General features: G+C 39.3%; 1 protein-coding gene across 3 annotated transcripts in view; it reads right to left on the reverse strand.

The window, feature by feature from the left end:
* LOC139757368 (venom phosphodiesterase 2-like) overlaps nucleotides 1-15,502 on the reverse strand; it is a 156,099-nt gene that overhangs the window by 74,665 nt on the left and 65,932 nt on the right. For all 3 annotated transcript variants that reach the window (XM_071677790.1, XM_071677782.1, XM_071677799.1), the window contains exons 9-11: nucleotides 13,145-13,280; nucleotides 12,750-12,932; nucleotides 5,166-5,391 (exon numbers count right to left, since the gene is read on the reverse strand). In XM_071677790.1, coding sequence (XP_071533891.1) covers nucleotides 5,166-5,391; nucleotides 12,750-12,932; nucleotides 13,145-13,280 — 545 coding nt within the window. The remainder of the gene's footprint in view (nucleotides 1-5,165; nucleotides 5,392-12,749; nucleotides 12,933-13,144; nucleotides 13,281-15,502) is intronic.

The raw sequence follows: 15,502 nt of genomic DNA on the forward strand, positions 1-15,502 counted from the left end.
ACGTTATCTTGGAAAGCATAAATGGGTATGTTTGAAGGAATAGTGGTTCCACCAATGTTGTATGGTTGCGAGGCATGGGCTATAGATAGAGTTGTGCGGAGGAGGGTGGATGTGCTGGAAATGAGATGTCTGAGGACAATATGAGGTGTGAGGTGGTTTGATCGAGTAAGTAATGTAAGGGTAAGAGAGATGTGTGGTAATAAAAAGAGTGTGGTTGAGAGAGCAGAAGAGGGTGTTTTGAAATGGTTTGGTCACATGGAGAGAATGAGTGAGGAAAGATTGACCAAGAGGATATATGTGTTAGAGGTGGAGGGAACGAGGAGAAGTGGGAGACCAAATTGGAGGTGGAAAGATGGAGTGAACAAGATTTTGAGTGATTGGGGCCTGAAAATGCAGGAGGGTGAAAGGCGTGCAAGGAATAGAGTGAATTGGAACGATGTGGTATACCGGGGTCAATGTGCTGTCAATGGATTGAACCAGGGCATGTGAAGCGTCTGGGGTAAACCATGGAAAGTTCTGTGGGGCCTGGATGTGGAAAGGGAGCTGTGGTTTCGGTGCATTATACATGACAGCTAGAGACTGAGTATGAATGAATGTGGCCTTTGTTGTCTTTTCCTAGTGCTACCTCACACACATGCAGAAGGAGGGGGTTATTATTTCATGTGTGACAGGGTGGCAACGGGAATGAATGAGGGCAGACAGTATGAATCATGTACATGTGTATATGTCTGTGTTTGTATATATATGAGATGATGGGTATGTATATGTGCGTGTGTGGACGTGTATGTACATACATGTGTATGTGGGTGGGTTGGGATATTCTTTCATCTGTTTCCTTGCGCTACCTCGCTAACGCGGGAGACAGCGACATGAATAAATATATATATATATATATATATATATATATATATATATATATATATATATATATATATTTTTTTTTTTTTTCATACTATTCGCCATTTCCCGCATTAGCGAGGTAGCGTTAAGAACAGAGGACTGGGCTTTAGAGGGAATATCCTCACCTGGCCCCCTTCTCTGTTCCTTCTTTTGGAAAATTAAAAAAAACGAGAGGGGGAGGATTTCCAGCCACCCGCTCCCCCCCCTTTTAGTCGCCTTCTACGACACGCAGGGAATACGTGGGAAGTATTCTTTCTCCCCTATCCCCAGGGATAATATATATATATATATATATATATATATATATATATATATATATATATATATATATATATATATATATATCCTCTTTGTCAAGCTTTCCTCACTCATTCTCTATATGTCCAAACCATTTCAACAAAACCTTCTGCTATCCCAACCACACTCTCTCTACTACCACACATCTCTCTTACCCTTTCATTACTTAATCAAACCACCTCACACCACACGTCCCCAAACACTTCACTTCAAACACATCCACCCTCCTCCACACAACCCCATCTATATCCCATGCCCCACAACCATATAATATTGTTGGAACCACCATTCCTTCAAACATATCAATTTTTGCTCTCTGAGATAATGTTCTCTCTTTCCACACATTGTTCATAGCTCCCAGAACCTTCACCCCCTACTCCACCCTGCGACTCACTTCCGCTTCCATGGTTCCATCCGCTGCAAAGTCCACTCCCAGATATCTAAAACACCCCTTCCCCCAATTTTTCTCCATTCAAACTTACATTCCATCCCAATTAACTTGCCCCTCAACCCTATTGAACCAATGAATCTTATAACCTTGCTCTTATTCACATTTACTCTCAACTTTCTCCTTTTAAACACCTCCAAACTCAGTAACCAACTTCTGCAGTTGCTCACTCGAATCAGCCACCAGCGCTGTATCATCAGCAAACAACAACCAAGTCACCTCCCAGGCCCTCTCATCCCAAACATACTGCATACTCACCTCTCTCTCCAAAACTCTTGCATTCACCTCCCAAAACATCCCATCAATAAACAAATTAAACTTTCATGGAGACATCACACACCCCTACTGCACACCGACTTTCACTGGGAACCAATCACTCTCCTCTCTTCCTTCTCATACACATGCCTTACATCCTTTCATTCACACTTCTAAACTCCTTACCATCTTCTGTTTCTCATCCAAATCTGCCAGCTCACTCCCCAGGCCCTCTCATCCCCCACAGACTGCACACTCACCCTTCTCTCCAAGACTCACATTTACCTCCCTTACCACCTCATCCATTAACAAACTGAACAACCATGACTGAAATCAAACACTCCTGCCACAGACAACCCTATGAAACTTCCACTCCCAGGTATCTAAAACATTTTGCTTCCTCCAATTTTTCCCCATTCGGACTCAACTTTGCTAAACCTAATAATCTTGTTGTTTTCTTCACATTTACTCTCCACTCTCTCCTCTCACACTCTTCCAAACTCAGTCACCAACTTCTGCAGCTTTTCACTCGAATCTGCCACCAGCTCTGTATCATCAACAACTAACTAACTTCCCAGATCCTCTCACTCCCACGGGCTGCACACTCGAACCTCTCTCCAAGACTCTTGCATTTACCTTCTTCACCACCTCATCCATAAAGAAATTGAACAACCATGATTGACATCACACGCCCCCCCCGCAGACCAACCTTCACTTGGAACTATTAACTATTCACTCTCCTCTTTTCCTACTTATACAAATGCCTTACACCTTTGACAAAAATTTCTCACTGCTTCTTACAGCTTTATTCCCACACTGTTTATTCCTAAGACTTTCCCCAAGGCATCTCTATCAAACCTATTATATGCTTTCTCCAGATCCTAAATATGAATATACATTCATTAGAATGTATATTCATATTTACATTGTACACTGTACACTGTCTGCCTTTATTCATATATATATATATATATATATATATATATATATATATATATATATATATATATATATATATATATTATTTTATTATTTCTTTTTATTTTGCTTTGTCGCTGTCTCCCGCGTTTGCGAGGTAGAGCAAGGAAACAGACGAAAGAAATGGCCCAACCCACCCCCATACACATGTATATACACACACGTCCACACACGCAAATATACATACCTATACATCTCAATGTACACTTATATATACACACACAGACACATACATATATACCCATGCACACAATTCACACTGTCTGCCTTTATTCATTCCCATCGCCACCTCGCCACACATGCAATACCATCCCCTCCCCCTCATGTGTGTGGGGTAGCACTAGGAAAAGACAACAAAGGCCTTGTTCGTTCACACTCAGTCTCTAGCTGTCATGCAATAATGCCCGAAACCACAGCTCCCCTTCCACATCCAGGCCCCACAGAACTTTCCATGGTTTACTCCAGATGCTTAACATGCCCTGATTCAATCCATTGACAGCACGACAACCCCGGTATACCACATCGATCCAATTCACTCTATTCCTTGCCCGCCTTTCACCCTCCTGCATGTTCAGGCCCCGATCACTCAAAATCTTTTTCACTCCATCTTTCCACCTCCAATTTGGTCTCCCACTTCTCCTCGTTCCCTCCACCTCCGAGACATATATCCTCTTGGTCAATCTTTCCTCACTCATTCTCTCCATGTGCCCAAACCATTTCAAAACACCCTCTTCTGCTCTCTCAACCACGCTCTTTTTATTTACACACATCTCTCTTACCCTTACATTACTTACTCGATCAAACCATCTCACACCACACATTGTCCTCAAACATCTCATTTCCAGCACATCCACCCTCCTGCGCACAACTCTATCCATAGCCCATGCCTCGCAACCATACAACATTGTTGGAACCACTATTCCTTCAAACATACCAATTTTTGCTTCCCGAGATAATGTTCTCGACTTCCACACATTCTTCAAGGCTCCCAGGATTTTCGCCCCCTCCCCCACCCTATGATTCACTTCTGCTTCCATGGTTCCATCCGCTGCCAGACATTTAAAACACTTTACTTCCTCCAGTTTTTCTCCATTCAAACTTACCTCCCAATTGACTTGACCCTCAACCCTACTGTACCTAATAACCTTGCTCTTATTCACATTTATTCTTAACTTTCTTCTTTCACACACTTTACCAAACTCAGTCACCAGCTTCTGCAGTTTCTCACCCAAATCAGCCTCCAGCGCTGTATCATCAGCAAACAACAACTGACTCACTTCCCAAGCTCTCTCACCCACAACAGACTTCATTCTTGCCCCTCTTTCCAAAACTCTTGCATTCACCTCCCTAACAATCCCATCCATAAACAAATTAAACAACCATGGAGACATCACACACCCCTGCCACAAACCTACATTCACTGAGAACCAATCACTTTCCTCTCTTCCTACACGTACACATGCCTTACATCCTCGATAAAAACTTTTCACTGCTTCTAACAACTTGCCACCCACACCATATATTCTTAATACCTTCCACAGAGCCTCTCTATCAACACTATCATATGCCTTCTCCAGATCCATAAATGCTACATACAAATCCATTTGCTTTTCTAAGTATTTCTAACATACATTCTTCAAAGCAAACACCTGATCCACACATCCTCTACCACTTCTGAAACCAAACTGCTCTTCCCCAATCTGATGCTCTGTACATGCCTTCACCCTCTCAATCAATACCCTCCCATATATATATATATAGATCATGAACACCTCTATCAGGCCAATTTGGAGTCCACTTTTCTAGAGAGAAGAAACTTATGTTTGAGTCTTCCTCATAAAGCTTATTTCTGATTGAAAGGGTTAGTTTCACTCTCTTCTCTGAAATCACTCAAGTTTCTCGTTAACTTGGACCAGGTTTGGTGACCATAATTGAGTGGAATACTGTGAAGTCTAGGTCCCAAATGAAAGGGCAAGCTACTAACAAGTTGAAAGAATGGCAATAGGTAGGTAAAGCAAGGGTCAGAAGTTCCTAACCCTGATATTGAACCTAGAGAATATCTAATGCTCACAAGAAAAAGGAATGTGTGTGTGGCAGATGAGGCACACAAAAATGGTCATTAAGCAAAATATGCAATGAACAATACCTGCTGGCCCTGCCTTTTGGCAAAATCTCATAATCTCATTGTAGGTACTTGTAGATACCTTTCATAACTCTCTCTCTCTCTCTCTCTCTCTCTCTCTCTCTCTCTCTCTCTCTCTCTCTCTCTAAGTTATCTGTCACTTACCTGTTATAAAATCTGGCTGTATTAAGAGGATACTTGAATCCTCCTGGTTTTGAGGAATATCCCATGGGAGATGTGTAGCTATAAAACCAGACACCTTCTTGTGAGTGTCCTTCAGGACATCTATCCATTTATCTAACTCTGGAGTATCGCCCTCACACTGTGCCTCCATCAGACGTTTCTTTAGCTCATTTCCTGAAGGTATCCCCACATATGGAGGAAGGATTTGCTACAACGTTAAAAGAGGAGAGGAATAATGCACTGATCAGAGGATAAGATTTGCCACAGAAGTTAACTTCATCTTAAAAAATAGTCTTCCATGCAGATGTAAACCATCCAATCATATCTATGACTAGAATGGTATGTATCTTTTCTATGAAATCAATTTCAAGGCCTCAGTCATGGACAAAAGCCCTCGCCAAAGGCAAGCTTTGAATGGAACCAGAAAAAGGGACTCAAGGGATAGAGAAGTAAGGAAAGAGTAATAGAAAAGTTGATTTCAAAAACTGAAAAACTTTTTCTCTCTGATGCACCATCCTGTGAGCATGAGAGGTAATTATAGGATATTTAGGAAAATCAAAGCTAGGACCTTCCAACCCTCAGTACAGTATTTCTCAAAATACTGGCTGGCTTTCCTCACGCTTCATTAACCACTCAACCATAGCAGCAGTAGCCCACCCATTTCAGGCCCAGTCCCAGCCAACCAGCACTAGAGAGATATGACTGACCTAATCAGTTCCAACTAATAATAGCCTATAAAATTTGTGGATCATGGGAATCAATCCAAAAGCAATCAGTAGACAAGGAGAAAAGATTTTCAAATAGAAGGGTAGGCAAGGAAAAATGCTTGTAGGCACTGTCTCAGAGAGAAGACATTTTTCAGTTTTCCAGGCCTACATTATTCTGCTCTGTGGTCTGTCCAGCAAGCATGAAATCATACCCCGAAGGAGGAGGAGAGTTTAAGGAAAAACTTGCAGATAGGAAGATTAAACACAAAGTGAAAATAAATGCTTTTAATAGTGATTTGGAGGCATACTGAAATCTATTTCACTTGAATGAGCAGTTCCCAAAGCCAATGAGAGTACCACAACACCTTACTAAGGTACCACTCGACAAAATAGGTAGACATGCACCAAAGTTGCTCACTAAGTATCATGTGGTCTAGCTAACTGTAGGGACACACACACAGTTACTTCTTAGAAGAAACTGATTACAGAAGAGATGTACAGAACCAAGAGGATAAAGTTTTGAGATAAGACTGTTTGTAGACAATGGTTTGTAAGTGGTTTTAATTCAAGGTAGGGTTTCAACAGGAGTGTGTGATTGCATCATGGTTATTTAATCATTTTCATGGATGGGGTGCTGAAGGAGGAGAAAGCAAGAGTCTTGGAGAGAGGGATAGATGTGTAATTGGGGGGACTGGGAAGTGAGTCACAGGTTGTTGGCTGATGCCCAGCAATGGTGACAGATTTGAGTAAGAAACTGAAGAAGTTGGAGTCTGAATATGGGAGTGTGTGTGAAAGGAGGGAGGTGAGAGTAAATGTGAATAAAAGCAAGGTTATTAGGTTTACCATGGAAAGGGGCAGGTTAGCTGAGATGTGAGTTTCAATGAAGAAAACTTAGAGGAAATGAAGTGTTTTAGATACCAGGGAGTGGATGATACTTAATGGAAGCATGGAAAAGAAAGTGAATCAGAGGATGGGTGAGGGGGCAAAGATTCTGGGAGCACTGATGAATGTGTACAAAAAGAGGTATGTTTGAAGGTACAGTAGTCCTAAAGATATTGTAGGGATGCAAAACATGGGCTATAGATGAGAATATGTAGACAGTGGATGTGATGGACAATGAAATGTTTGAGGACAATATGCATTATTAGATGAGTTGACTAAGTAAGTAATAACAGGGATAAGAGAGTATGGTTGAGAAAGCTGAAATGGTTTGGACATATGGAGAAAATGAATGAAGAGAGGTTGACAAAGCGGATGAATGTGTCAGAAGTGGAGGGGACAAGGAGAGAGGGATTAATCTAGCAATGAAAGGATGAAGTGAAAAAGGTTTTGAGTGCTGGGGTCTGAACATGTAGGCGGGAGAAAGGTGTGCATGGGAGTGATTTGGTATGCATTGGGCAATGTGCTGGCCATGGACTGAACCAAGGAATATGAAGCAGCTGAGAGAAACCATGATTGGGAATGGGGGGTTATGGTGTCATTGCATTAGACTTGACAGAAAATGGGTGCAAAAGAATGAGGCATTTTTTTTCCTCTTTTCCTGGTACTTCCTCTAACATAGGAAACAGCAAAGAAGTATGAAAAATAATGTCTGTAGAGCTAACATCTTGCCAGATGAGACAACACTACTCCACAAAAGAATGAATTGAACCTTCATATAACTGTGGCAATTGTTCAGAAGAGAAGAATTTTGGGTATCTGAACACGATACCTAGTTTCTCCAAGGTAGACACTATTGAAATGTGAGATTTCCAAGAAAGATTAGATGTTATGGTGATACAAAGCATGTTTAATGTGTTGAGTGGTTTAATCATATAGCCATCAAAGGAGATAGGAAAGTTGTGAGGGGGTTTTACAAACAGAAGTGGGAAGAAATACGTTTTTAAAGGGGTTTAACTTGAGTATACTGCATCTGCTCTTCTGGAAAGACCCATCGAAATTTAAGTTTACAGAGGCAGTTATGATGATAGGAGAAGTAGATTGAATAAGACATATAGGAGCATTTGGTTATTTGTTGAAGTAAGACAATTACTAAAATAAATGAGAGAGTGTAGTAGACATGACAGAACTTCAAGGAATGCCACTGTAGGTATGAACTGGAAAAGGCAATTCATGAACAGTTATGGACACATTCTGGCAAGAGAGAAAGGCAGATATGAGAGGGCTACGTGAGGGAAGAAATCCAAAGAGAGGAGCTTAGATCTAAGATCAGAACCCAAAGCTATCATGGGTTATGACATATGATACACACAAATTCTTCAAATAGGATAACTGGTACGAGTAACACTAGATAGGATTTCATGGATATGTCTCATCTAGTGGAAGCTATAATGATGATCAGAGAGAGGAGTGAGATTCACAATATTTACAAAAATGAGTTTTCAAGAGATACTTGAAGACTTTGAAAACAGTAGGACGTAGAGCAATAAGACAAAAGTTGAAAGGGTGGAAATAGTCAAACGTTTGTGGTATAGGCTATGCCAAAGATGACTTTTCACATGCAGTGTAACCAAAAGTAGGAAGAGTCTAGTAACATATATCTTATTATCATATATCTTCATTTATGCATCATAATACATACCATATACTCAAAATGAAGACCAAACAGTAAAATAAAAATAAAAATAAGGGCTAGATTTAAAGGGACAGTAAGCAGCCCCGTACAGCTAATCAATAAACACTCATCAAAAACAGTGTATAGTATCATTCAAATCTTTATCTATAATTCATAATACATAGCACTCATTCAGACAGCACATCTTAACATTAGAACGATCCATAACTTACCTAAATAACAGTGAACAAAAAGTAAAAAGAGAAAAGAGAGAAGAATGGATCATTACACGAGTGGTGGTGGTCAGTTGAGTCATTGTTTACATATGAGGTTAAGTCAGCCTCCATGTTGGGGCAGCTCCTTATGGGACCCTGGCATCATATTCTGGTTTGGCAAGGGGTTGGCAAACTGCTTGGGATAAATAAATTATTTTTTGATAAATGTGGACTTTAGTTGTATTTTGCAGAGAAGGATTTGATTTGATTTGATTATTTAGAATTTGTAAAGCAGCATAACCTAATGGTTATCTAGCATTTTTTTAGCATGAGAATGATATCTAAAAACTTAAACTACTTACAAAGAATCATATAATTTGACTTCTCTTGAAAGATATAAAACCTTAAAACTATCTACACGAAATTTTGCATTTTGGATTCCTTTAAGATAATTCTTCAGTCTATCTACACTGAAATTGTTTAAAAATTCTCCAGTACTTTTCTTTCTTCAATTGTTATCATTCAATTCATATTTGACTCTGTGACTCCTATAATTTTTGTGTTCCATTAGCCTGTGTTCCATGCTAATATTGTAATACAGGTGCCATATTGGGGCAGGTCTCCTCTTCAATGAGTGACCATGGGTCAGCATAGTGCAACCAATAGTCAGTTGACAATGCATTGTCTTAAAATGGCAGTTCTTATTGAAAGAGGAATGCTGCACTTTGATACCTCTCTTTATCCTCCATAATTTGTTATTCTTTTGGGCTTCCAGGTCCTATCTAGTATGCCACTTACACCCAACAATATTTTTCATTCTCTTCATAAAATAACTGTGGGTATAACTATCTCATACAGATTGTTACATAGAGATGCTTTAGCCTCAACATCTGTTATTTTGTTACTGCTGATACCAACATATCCAAAATACCAACAAAATCAAAACAGCCTTAGACTTTTTAAACTATGGGATACATAGAGTGACAAGGCTTGAGGTGCACTCTGGGAATCAGAGTACTGTACAGTAGGTAGTAGATCTTTACTGGGGACAATCTAATCAATTAAAGTGCAGTAGCAGAGTACTGTACAGTAGATAGTAGATCTTTACTGGGGACAATCTAATCAATTAAAGTGCAGTAGCATGAATGTCAAACAGTTCTGCAGAAAATATGTAAAATACTCTTGATAGTTTTGCTAAATTAGATTCTTCTCGAACAGCAATGTCAAAGCCTACACCTTCATTACATTTTGAGCCATTTTGCAGGAACAGTATCATCCTGAATGAATCAAATTTTTTTTATTGCAGAAGCATTGTTGCTTTTGAATGGGGGGCTGGGGGATAAAGCAAAACCTACTTCATGAGCTATGTATTAAAACTTTACTAATAAATCACAGGCAAAGGTTTTAGACCCTTCTTATCAAAGAGAGTATTAAGAGTTGTAATGAATGACTGCATTTCTGAATGACAAAAAGTCACAAGCGGTACACCACAAGGGAATGTATTTGGCTCTATCCTATAGGTACTTCATTATGAATTAATGATTAACCTGGAATTGTTAATATTCTTATCTCTGCTCATGATACACAGGTCATCCACAATGTACCATATCATGATACATCATTAAATTACAGAATGACATAAATGCTTCACATGGAGTAACAAATGCAGAGTACCTTCTGAAGGAAACACAATGGTAACACAAGTTTATCCACATTACTAGTAAAACAGATTACAAGATTAAGAGGTATATACTCTAGACTGTTGTGTTGGGAAGGACACTTGAGTGTAAGTGGGCTTCAACTGTCTTTTGGAGTGCATACTGACACCAAAGTTGACACTGCTAACAAGATAACTGGAACTATCAAGAGAGCATACCCCAAAACTTGGGTGAATATAATTTCTTGCTTTTAAAATTAATGAGAGACCCAGTTTTAAGTATGCCCATACTGTTTGGTACCTCTACAAGATGAACAATACAATAACTTATGAAAATGTACTGAGAAGGGTTCCTCGACAAAATGACACCCTAAAATGTTTGACTTACACGAAGAGGATGAAAAGACTCAAGTACCCAACCTTGGCATAAAGACAAAAAAGGGTGACGTAAGAAAGACATATGTATGTTGAATAACTATTATGAAAAAGAATTAGGTGATGTAATGAAATTAAAAGACTGAAGTCATCAGAGGTCACACTCTAAAAAAATACAAGATATGGTATAGACTTAAAGAGAAAAATAAATATTCCCTTGGAGGATTGCTGATAAATGAAATTCCCTGCCAGAAAATGTTGTTAGTGGTCTCTCTGTCTAAGCCTTAAAGAACTGCCTAGACATCATATGAGGTAATCAGCCAGTGTTATGTGCCTTTACAGTCAAGAAAATCATGCAGAGATACCAACTTAACAGCAGTGATCTAGACACAAAGGCGTCAGTCTGTGTCCTGAAGTCTACCCAAGTAAACCTAAGTGATCAAAAACCCATATGGTCATGCACCTTAAAGAACAGAGTACCAACTAACAAGAGCCAAAAAAGCATGGACAAATCTGAAGAGTTGTGATAAGGCTTGTGCTTTTTGTTCAAGCATATTTTCTACTTCAGAATTATTATTAACATGCCTTAAAATAAGGCTGAAATATATCATAAGAGACAAAATAGCAGGCACAGATTTCAACACTTGTGGTAAGGCTTGTGCTTTTCATTTTAGCATATTTTCTACTGAAGAATTATTGTTAACATGCCTTAAAATAAAGCTGAAACATCTTTTGCATTTGGAAATGAGTGCAAAACACATTGCTGAATGTAAGAGTAGATCTTGAAAGGATAATGGAAGGAAAAAATATTACAATTGGTTCAGAACTTGTGCACTGGGATTTCTCAAGTGAAAGAGTGTGCAGTTGAGAGAACTCAATGTTTCAAAAGATGCTAGTTTCTTAAAATAAGTAGTAAAGTTGGTTAGTCTGACAAACATTTGTGAAAAATTTACTGATTCTAAAATATCCTAAAGTGGTGAAATGGATGCAGAAGCAAGATAGCTTCATTGAGAATGATGAAATAAGTAGAAAACAGTTTGAGTCAGAGGTAATAATGCTAAGAGTGATGTGTCATGAGCTCTGGTAGACGGTGCTGGTACTAGCAGTAGCCACTAGTAATGAATTCTACACTAGAGTAAGAGAGGCTGGCACCTATAGTAGTGCTCTTTATGTTGTGGTAGTGGACAGTAGTGCAAAGAGTAATACATTCTGTCCTAAAGTAGGAGATACTTCTGCCTTGAATAGTTGACTGAAAGATATGGCAAATGATACTGGTTCCACGTGTGATGTATCGTAATCCTTTGAAATCAAGAACTCTTTGGCAAAAAGACGAAGATTCTTCATGAGTTGCAGGAAAAAATGAAAAATGATCATAAGAAAAGGGAGATGAAGATAGAAAAGGAACTTTATAGAGTGAAAGCTGCAGGCCTAGTGAATATGGTGCACCAAGATAGGTATGTACAGGTCAACAATGAATCTATGTGTGAATTCTAACACAGATAATGGGTTTCAGCACAAAGACCATATGAGAGTGCAGTAAAGAAATGTCATAAGACTGAGGCTAGACACAAAGACAGCAGAGTGGGCTCCACCTGCCTTGCCCAGAAGGATGAGGGAGCTTGAAGTTATCAAGACCATTAACAGAAAATAATGGCTTAACATAAGGGTACCAGTATAGTAAAAGAACATCATTTAGTTTCAGAGGATTCTAAATAATGGTACAAGGAGTAATTTCTTTTAATTATGTAACCCCAGAAACCCTTTATGGAGCTCTGCAGCTTGAGGCTCCACTGGAATAAGTAGCGAGGAAATAACAGACTCCTTTGGGGTGAGAATTTCCTCAAAGTGACACCACTAATATTCATCCACAAATGGCAGTACAACCTCAATGAAGGTGATTCCTTCCTGTGATGCAGTCACATGCATGTGGGGTCCAGCAATGCCTAACACTAACACTCAAAGGTATGAGGTCTAATAAAACTTTACAGTGATAATATCTTTATATAAAACCTACCTTTCTCAGTTAAGCTTGAAACTAGAAGAATTCAGATAACTTACATATGGAGCAAGAGGCGATGGAGGTGCATTATTAAGTAAGTGATGCAGGGCACCCCATGTGCCATTGTTAGGTGCTGGCTTAACATCCAAAAGATGACACATAAGGTTGTAGAGTTCAATATTTTGGAAGGCTTCAACTTCTAAATTTCGGCGAAAATCTGGACCATGGGCAACAAACAATGCCTAGGAAGGTGGAGCAGTAACAGTTTTAGAATCAAGCACAGAAGTTAGAAGGAATACTGAATAAGAAAATATCTTAACTGTGTCGTGTGCAGATATTCATTTTCAACTAAAAAATTTTCGTTCACATTCTGAGATGAAGAGATTGTCAATTTCATTCATTAAGATGGAGTAGTAAACAAATACTTCCTAAAACAAGAGAGGCCATCACTTACATTCATGACTGGGAAGTAATTGTCATAACCATGTTCACCATTATCAGCTTGAAAGGAATCATCACCTCCCACAGAGAATCCAGCATCCAGGTCCACCACAATGTTCTCCACTCGCTGTTGAGTACCCATGTGCCACCTGCATAAATTCCATACTTATTGAGGCATCACTCACACACACATGCAACTTACAAATATTTAGCTTTTCTTCATTTAGAAGCTGAATAATCATTTTGACACAATCAATCACAATCATGTCACATATTTTACTAACTATATCAACTATATCAAGAATCATTCCATGATTCTCACAATAAATTCTCCTCTATTTATACAAAAAATTTGCTGCCTTTACCTAATCACCAGGTACACAACCAAATATTCTATGGTAGCATTAAACTCTATGGTATCATAAACAATGCTTAAAAGTCATTCAACAGCATCACCACTATTCTTCTCCATGTCACTTAACACTCCATTTATCCCTTCCAGTTTTCCAGTTCTAAAGAGCCTTATTGTCCGTTCTGCCTCTTCTTCTGTAATGTCTTCCTCATCTAACATCTGTTTCATACTCTCCTGACCTCAGATCTCTACCTTGCTTATATTCTCACACAAATTTCTGCATCTATTTGCTTCCCGCTTCCAGTGATAAAAGCAATGCAACTAAAACTTTAAAGAAGTCTCCTGCAACAGGCCCTTGACATATCAAACTTTCTCATAAAGCACTTTCAGTCGCAATTCAAGCACTTGTAGATATCTTCAACCACTCCTGGGAACATAAAATTCTTTGAAAACATCAGGAAACTTGACAACATAGTACCAGTCCTAAAACACTCCAAACAATCCAACTCCCCTTCTTCTAACTACCATATGCCACTTCTGTCTTCAGCATCCAAACTCTTTGAAAAATGATCCACAACAGAATCAAGCAAAACAATTCACCCTCATTCAAAAAACATGACTTTAAATCCAATCACTCCACGACCACACTACACTCGGACTTAAAAAAAAAAAATCCCTAAATGGCTTCAACTAGCTATAGCTCCTGTCCTGCACAAAATTAGTGGCAACAGACATCAACAAAGCATTTGGCACTGTCCCCCCAATATAACCCAAACAAGAGACTTGACAACACCTTCCATAACAAAGACAAAAAGTGGCTGGTCAACTTCACAGCAGGCTACCAAGCCAGTCATTCACAAAGGCTTCACCTCAGTTCTACATGGAGCCCCTAGGGAGCACCTTTACCTCAAACACTCTTCAGTATCTTTTTCCATGACAATCTGTTAACTCCCACACCACAGTAAGAAGGTACTCTTACAATTCATGCAGATACGAGAAACACAAACATGCAACAGAACATTACACAATCTGGAATAGCGGCTCACAAAGAACAGAATGTCTGCATCTCCAAAGAAATCTCCAGTAACCCTTTTAACCCCACACAGATATATATCCAATCTGCATCCCCCTGTAACTCTGCATGCTGAATTACTCAAACTCAATAAAATTCTAGGCATCACATATGACACACACATGCATTGACTCCCCACACCAAAATCATCAAAACAAAAGTAACAGACAATATGCACTTAAAACACTAACTGGCACCAGATTTGGACAAGAAAAACAATCCATGACTAACCTCTAAAAGACTTCATCTGCTCCAACTAAACTACACCTCATGTGCCTGGTCATCCATCCAATCAAAAGCAAATATCATAAACTTCAAACCACATAAAAGTAAGCACTTAAAACAATCACTGCCTGCCTAGCAATCACAAACACTTAACATCTATACAAAGACCTCTATGGTGAAGTGGTTAGCATTCCTGACCATGATGGGCTGACTGGGACTGAATACACATAGGTCGGAATCCTGGTCACATCAGTCTGTGGACCAGTCAGTCCACAGTCCACTTGACTGTTCATTTGCCCCTAGTCAAAAGGGATTCACCTCATTTCCAAATTTTCCATGGTTCTTTTTCCATCCATTTCTGCAACTTCATGGTCTTAATTCTAACCTTTCTTCTGTTGAACAGCACCTGCTTACCTCCTCCCCTGATCTTCCTCTTCCCTCCAAAATTCAAAAGTCCTAGGCTGCTTCTGCTTTGCACCAACAGCTCTCCAACTATGATCTCTTATCCTTCTTTCCACACCAAGGGTGGAGTTCATTCCTACTGTAGCATAAAATCACCTACTGCTCACCTTGTGGACCTTGATGCCATTTGGCTCTAAATCTCTCTACCCTCTATCACCTTGTTTCTGTGTTTCATTTACTTTGATGTCATTTGGCTCTAAATCTCTCTACCCTCCATCACTTTTCTTCTGTGTTTTGTTTACTTCCCCCCAGGTTTCTCC

The sequence above is a fragment of the Panulirus ornatus genome, chromosome 2 (genome assembly GCF_036320965.1).
Source record: "Panulirus ornatus isolate Po-2019 chromosome 2, ASM3632096v1, whole genome shotgun sequence".
NCBI classification, from domain to species: domain Eukaryota; kingdom Metazoa; phylum Arthropoda; class Malacostraca; order Decapoda; family Palinuridae; genus Panulirus; species Panulirus ornatus.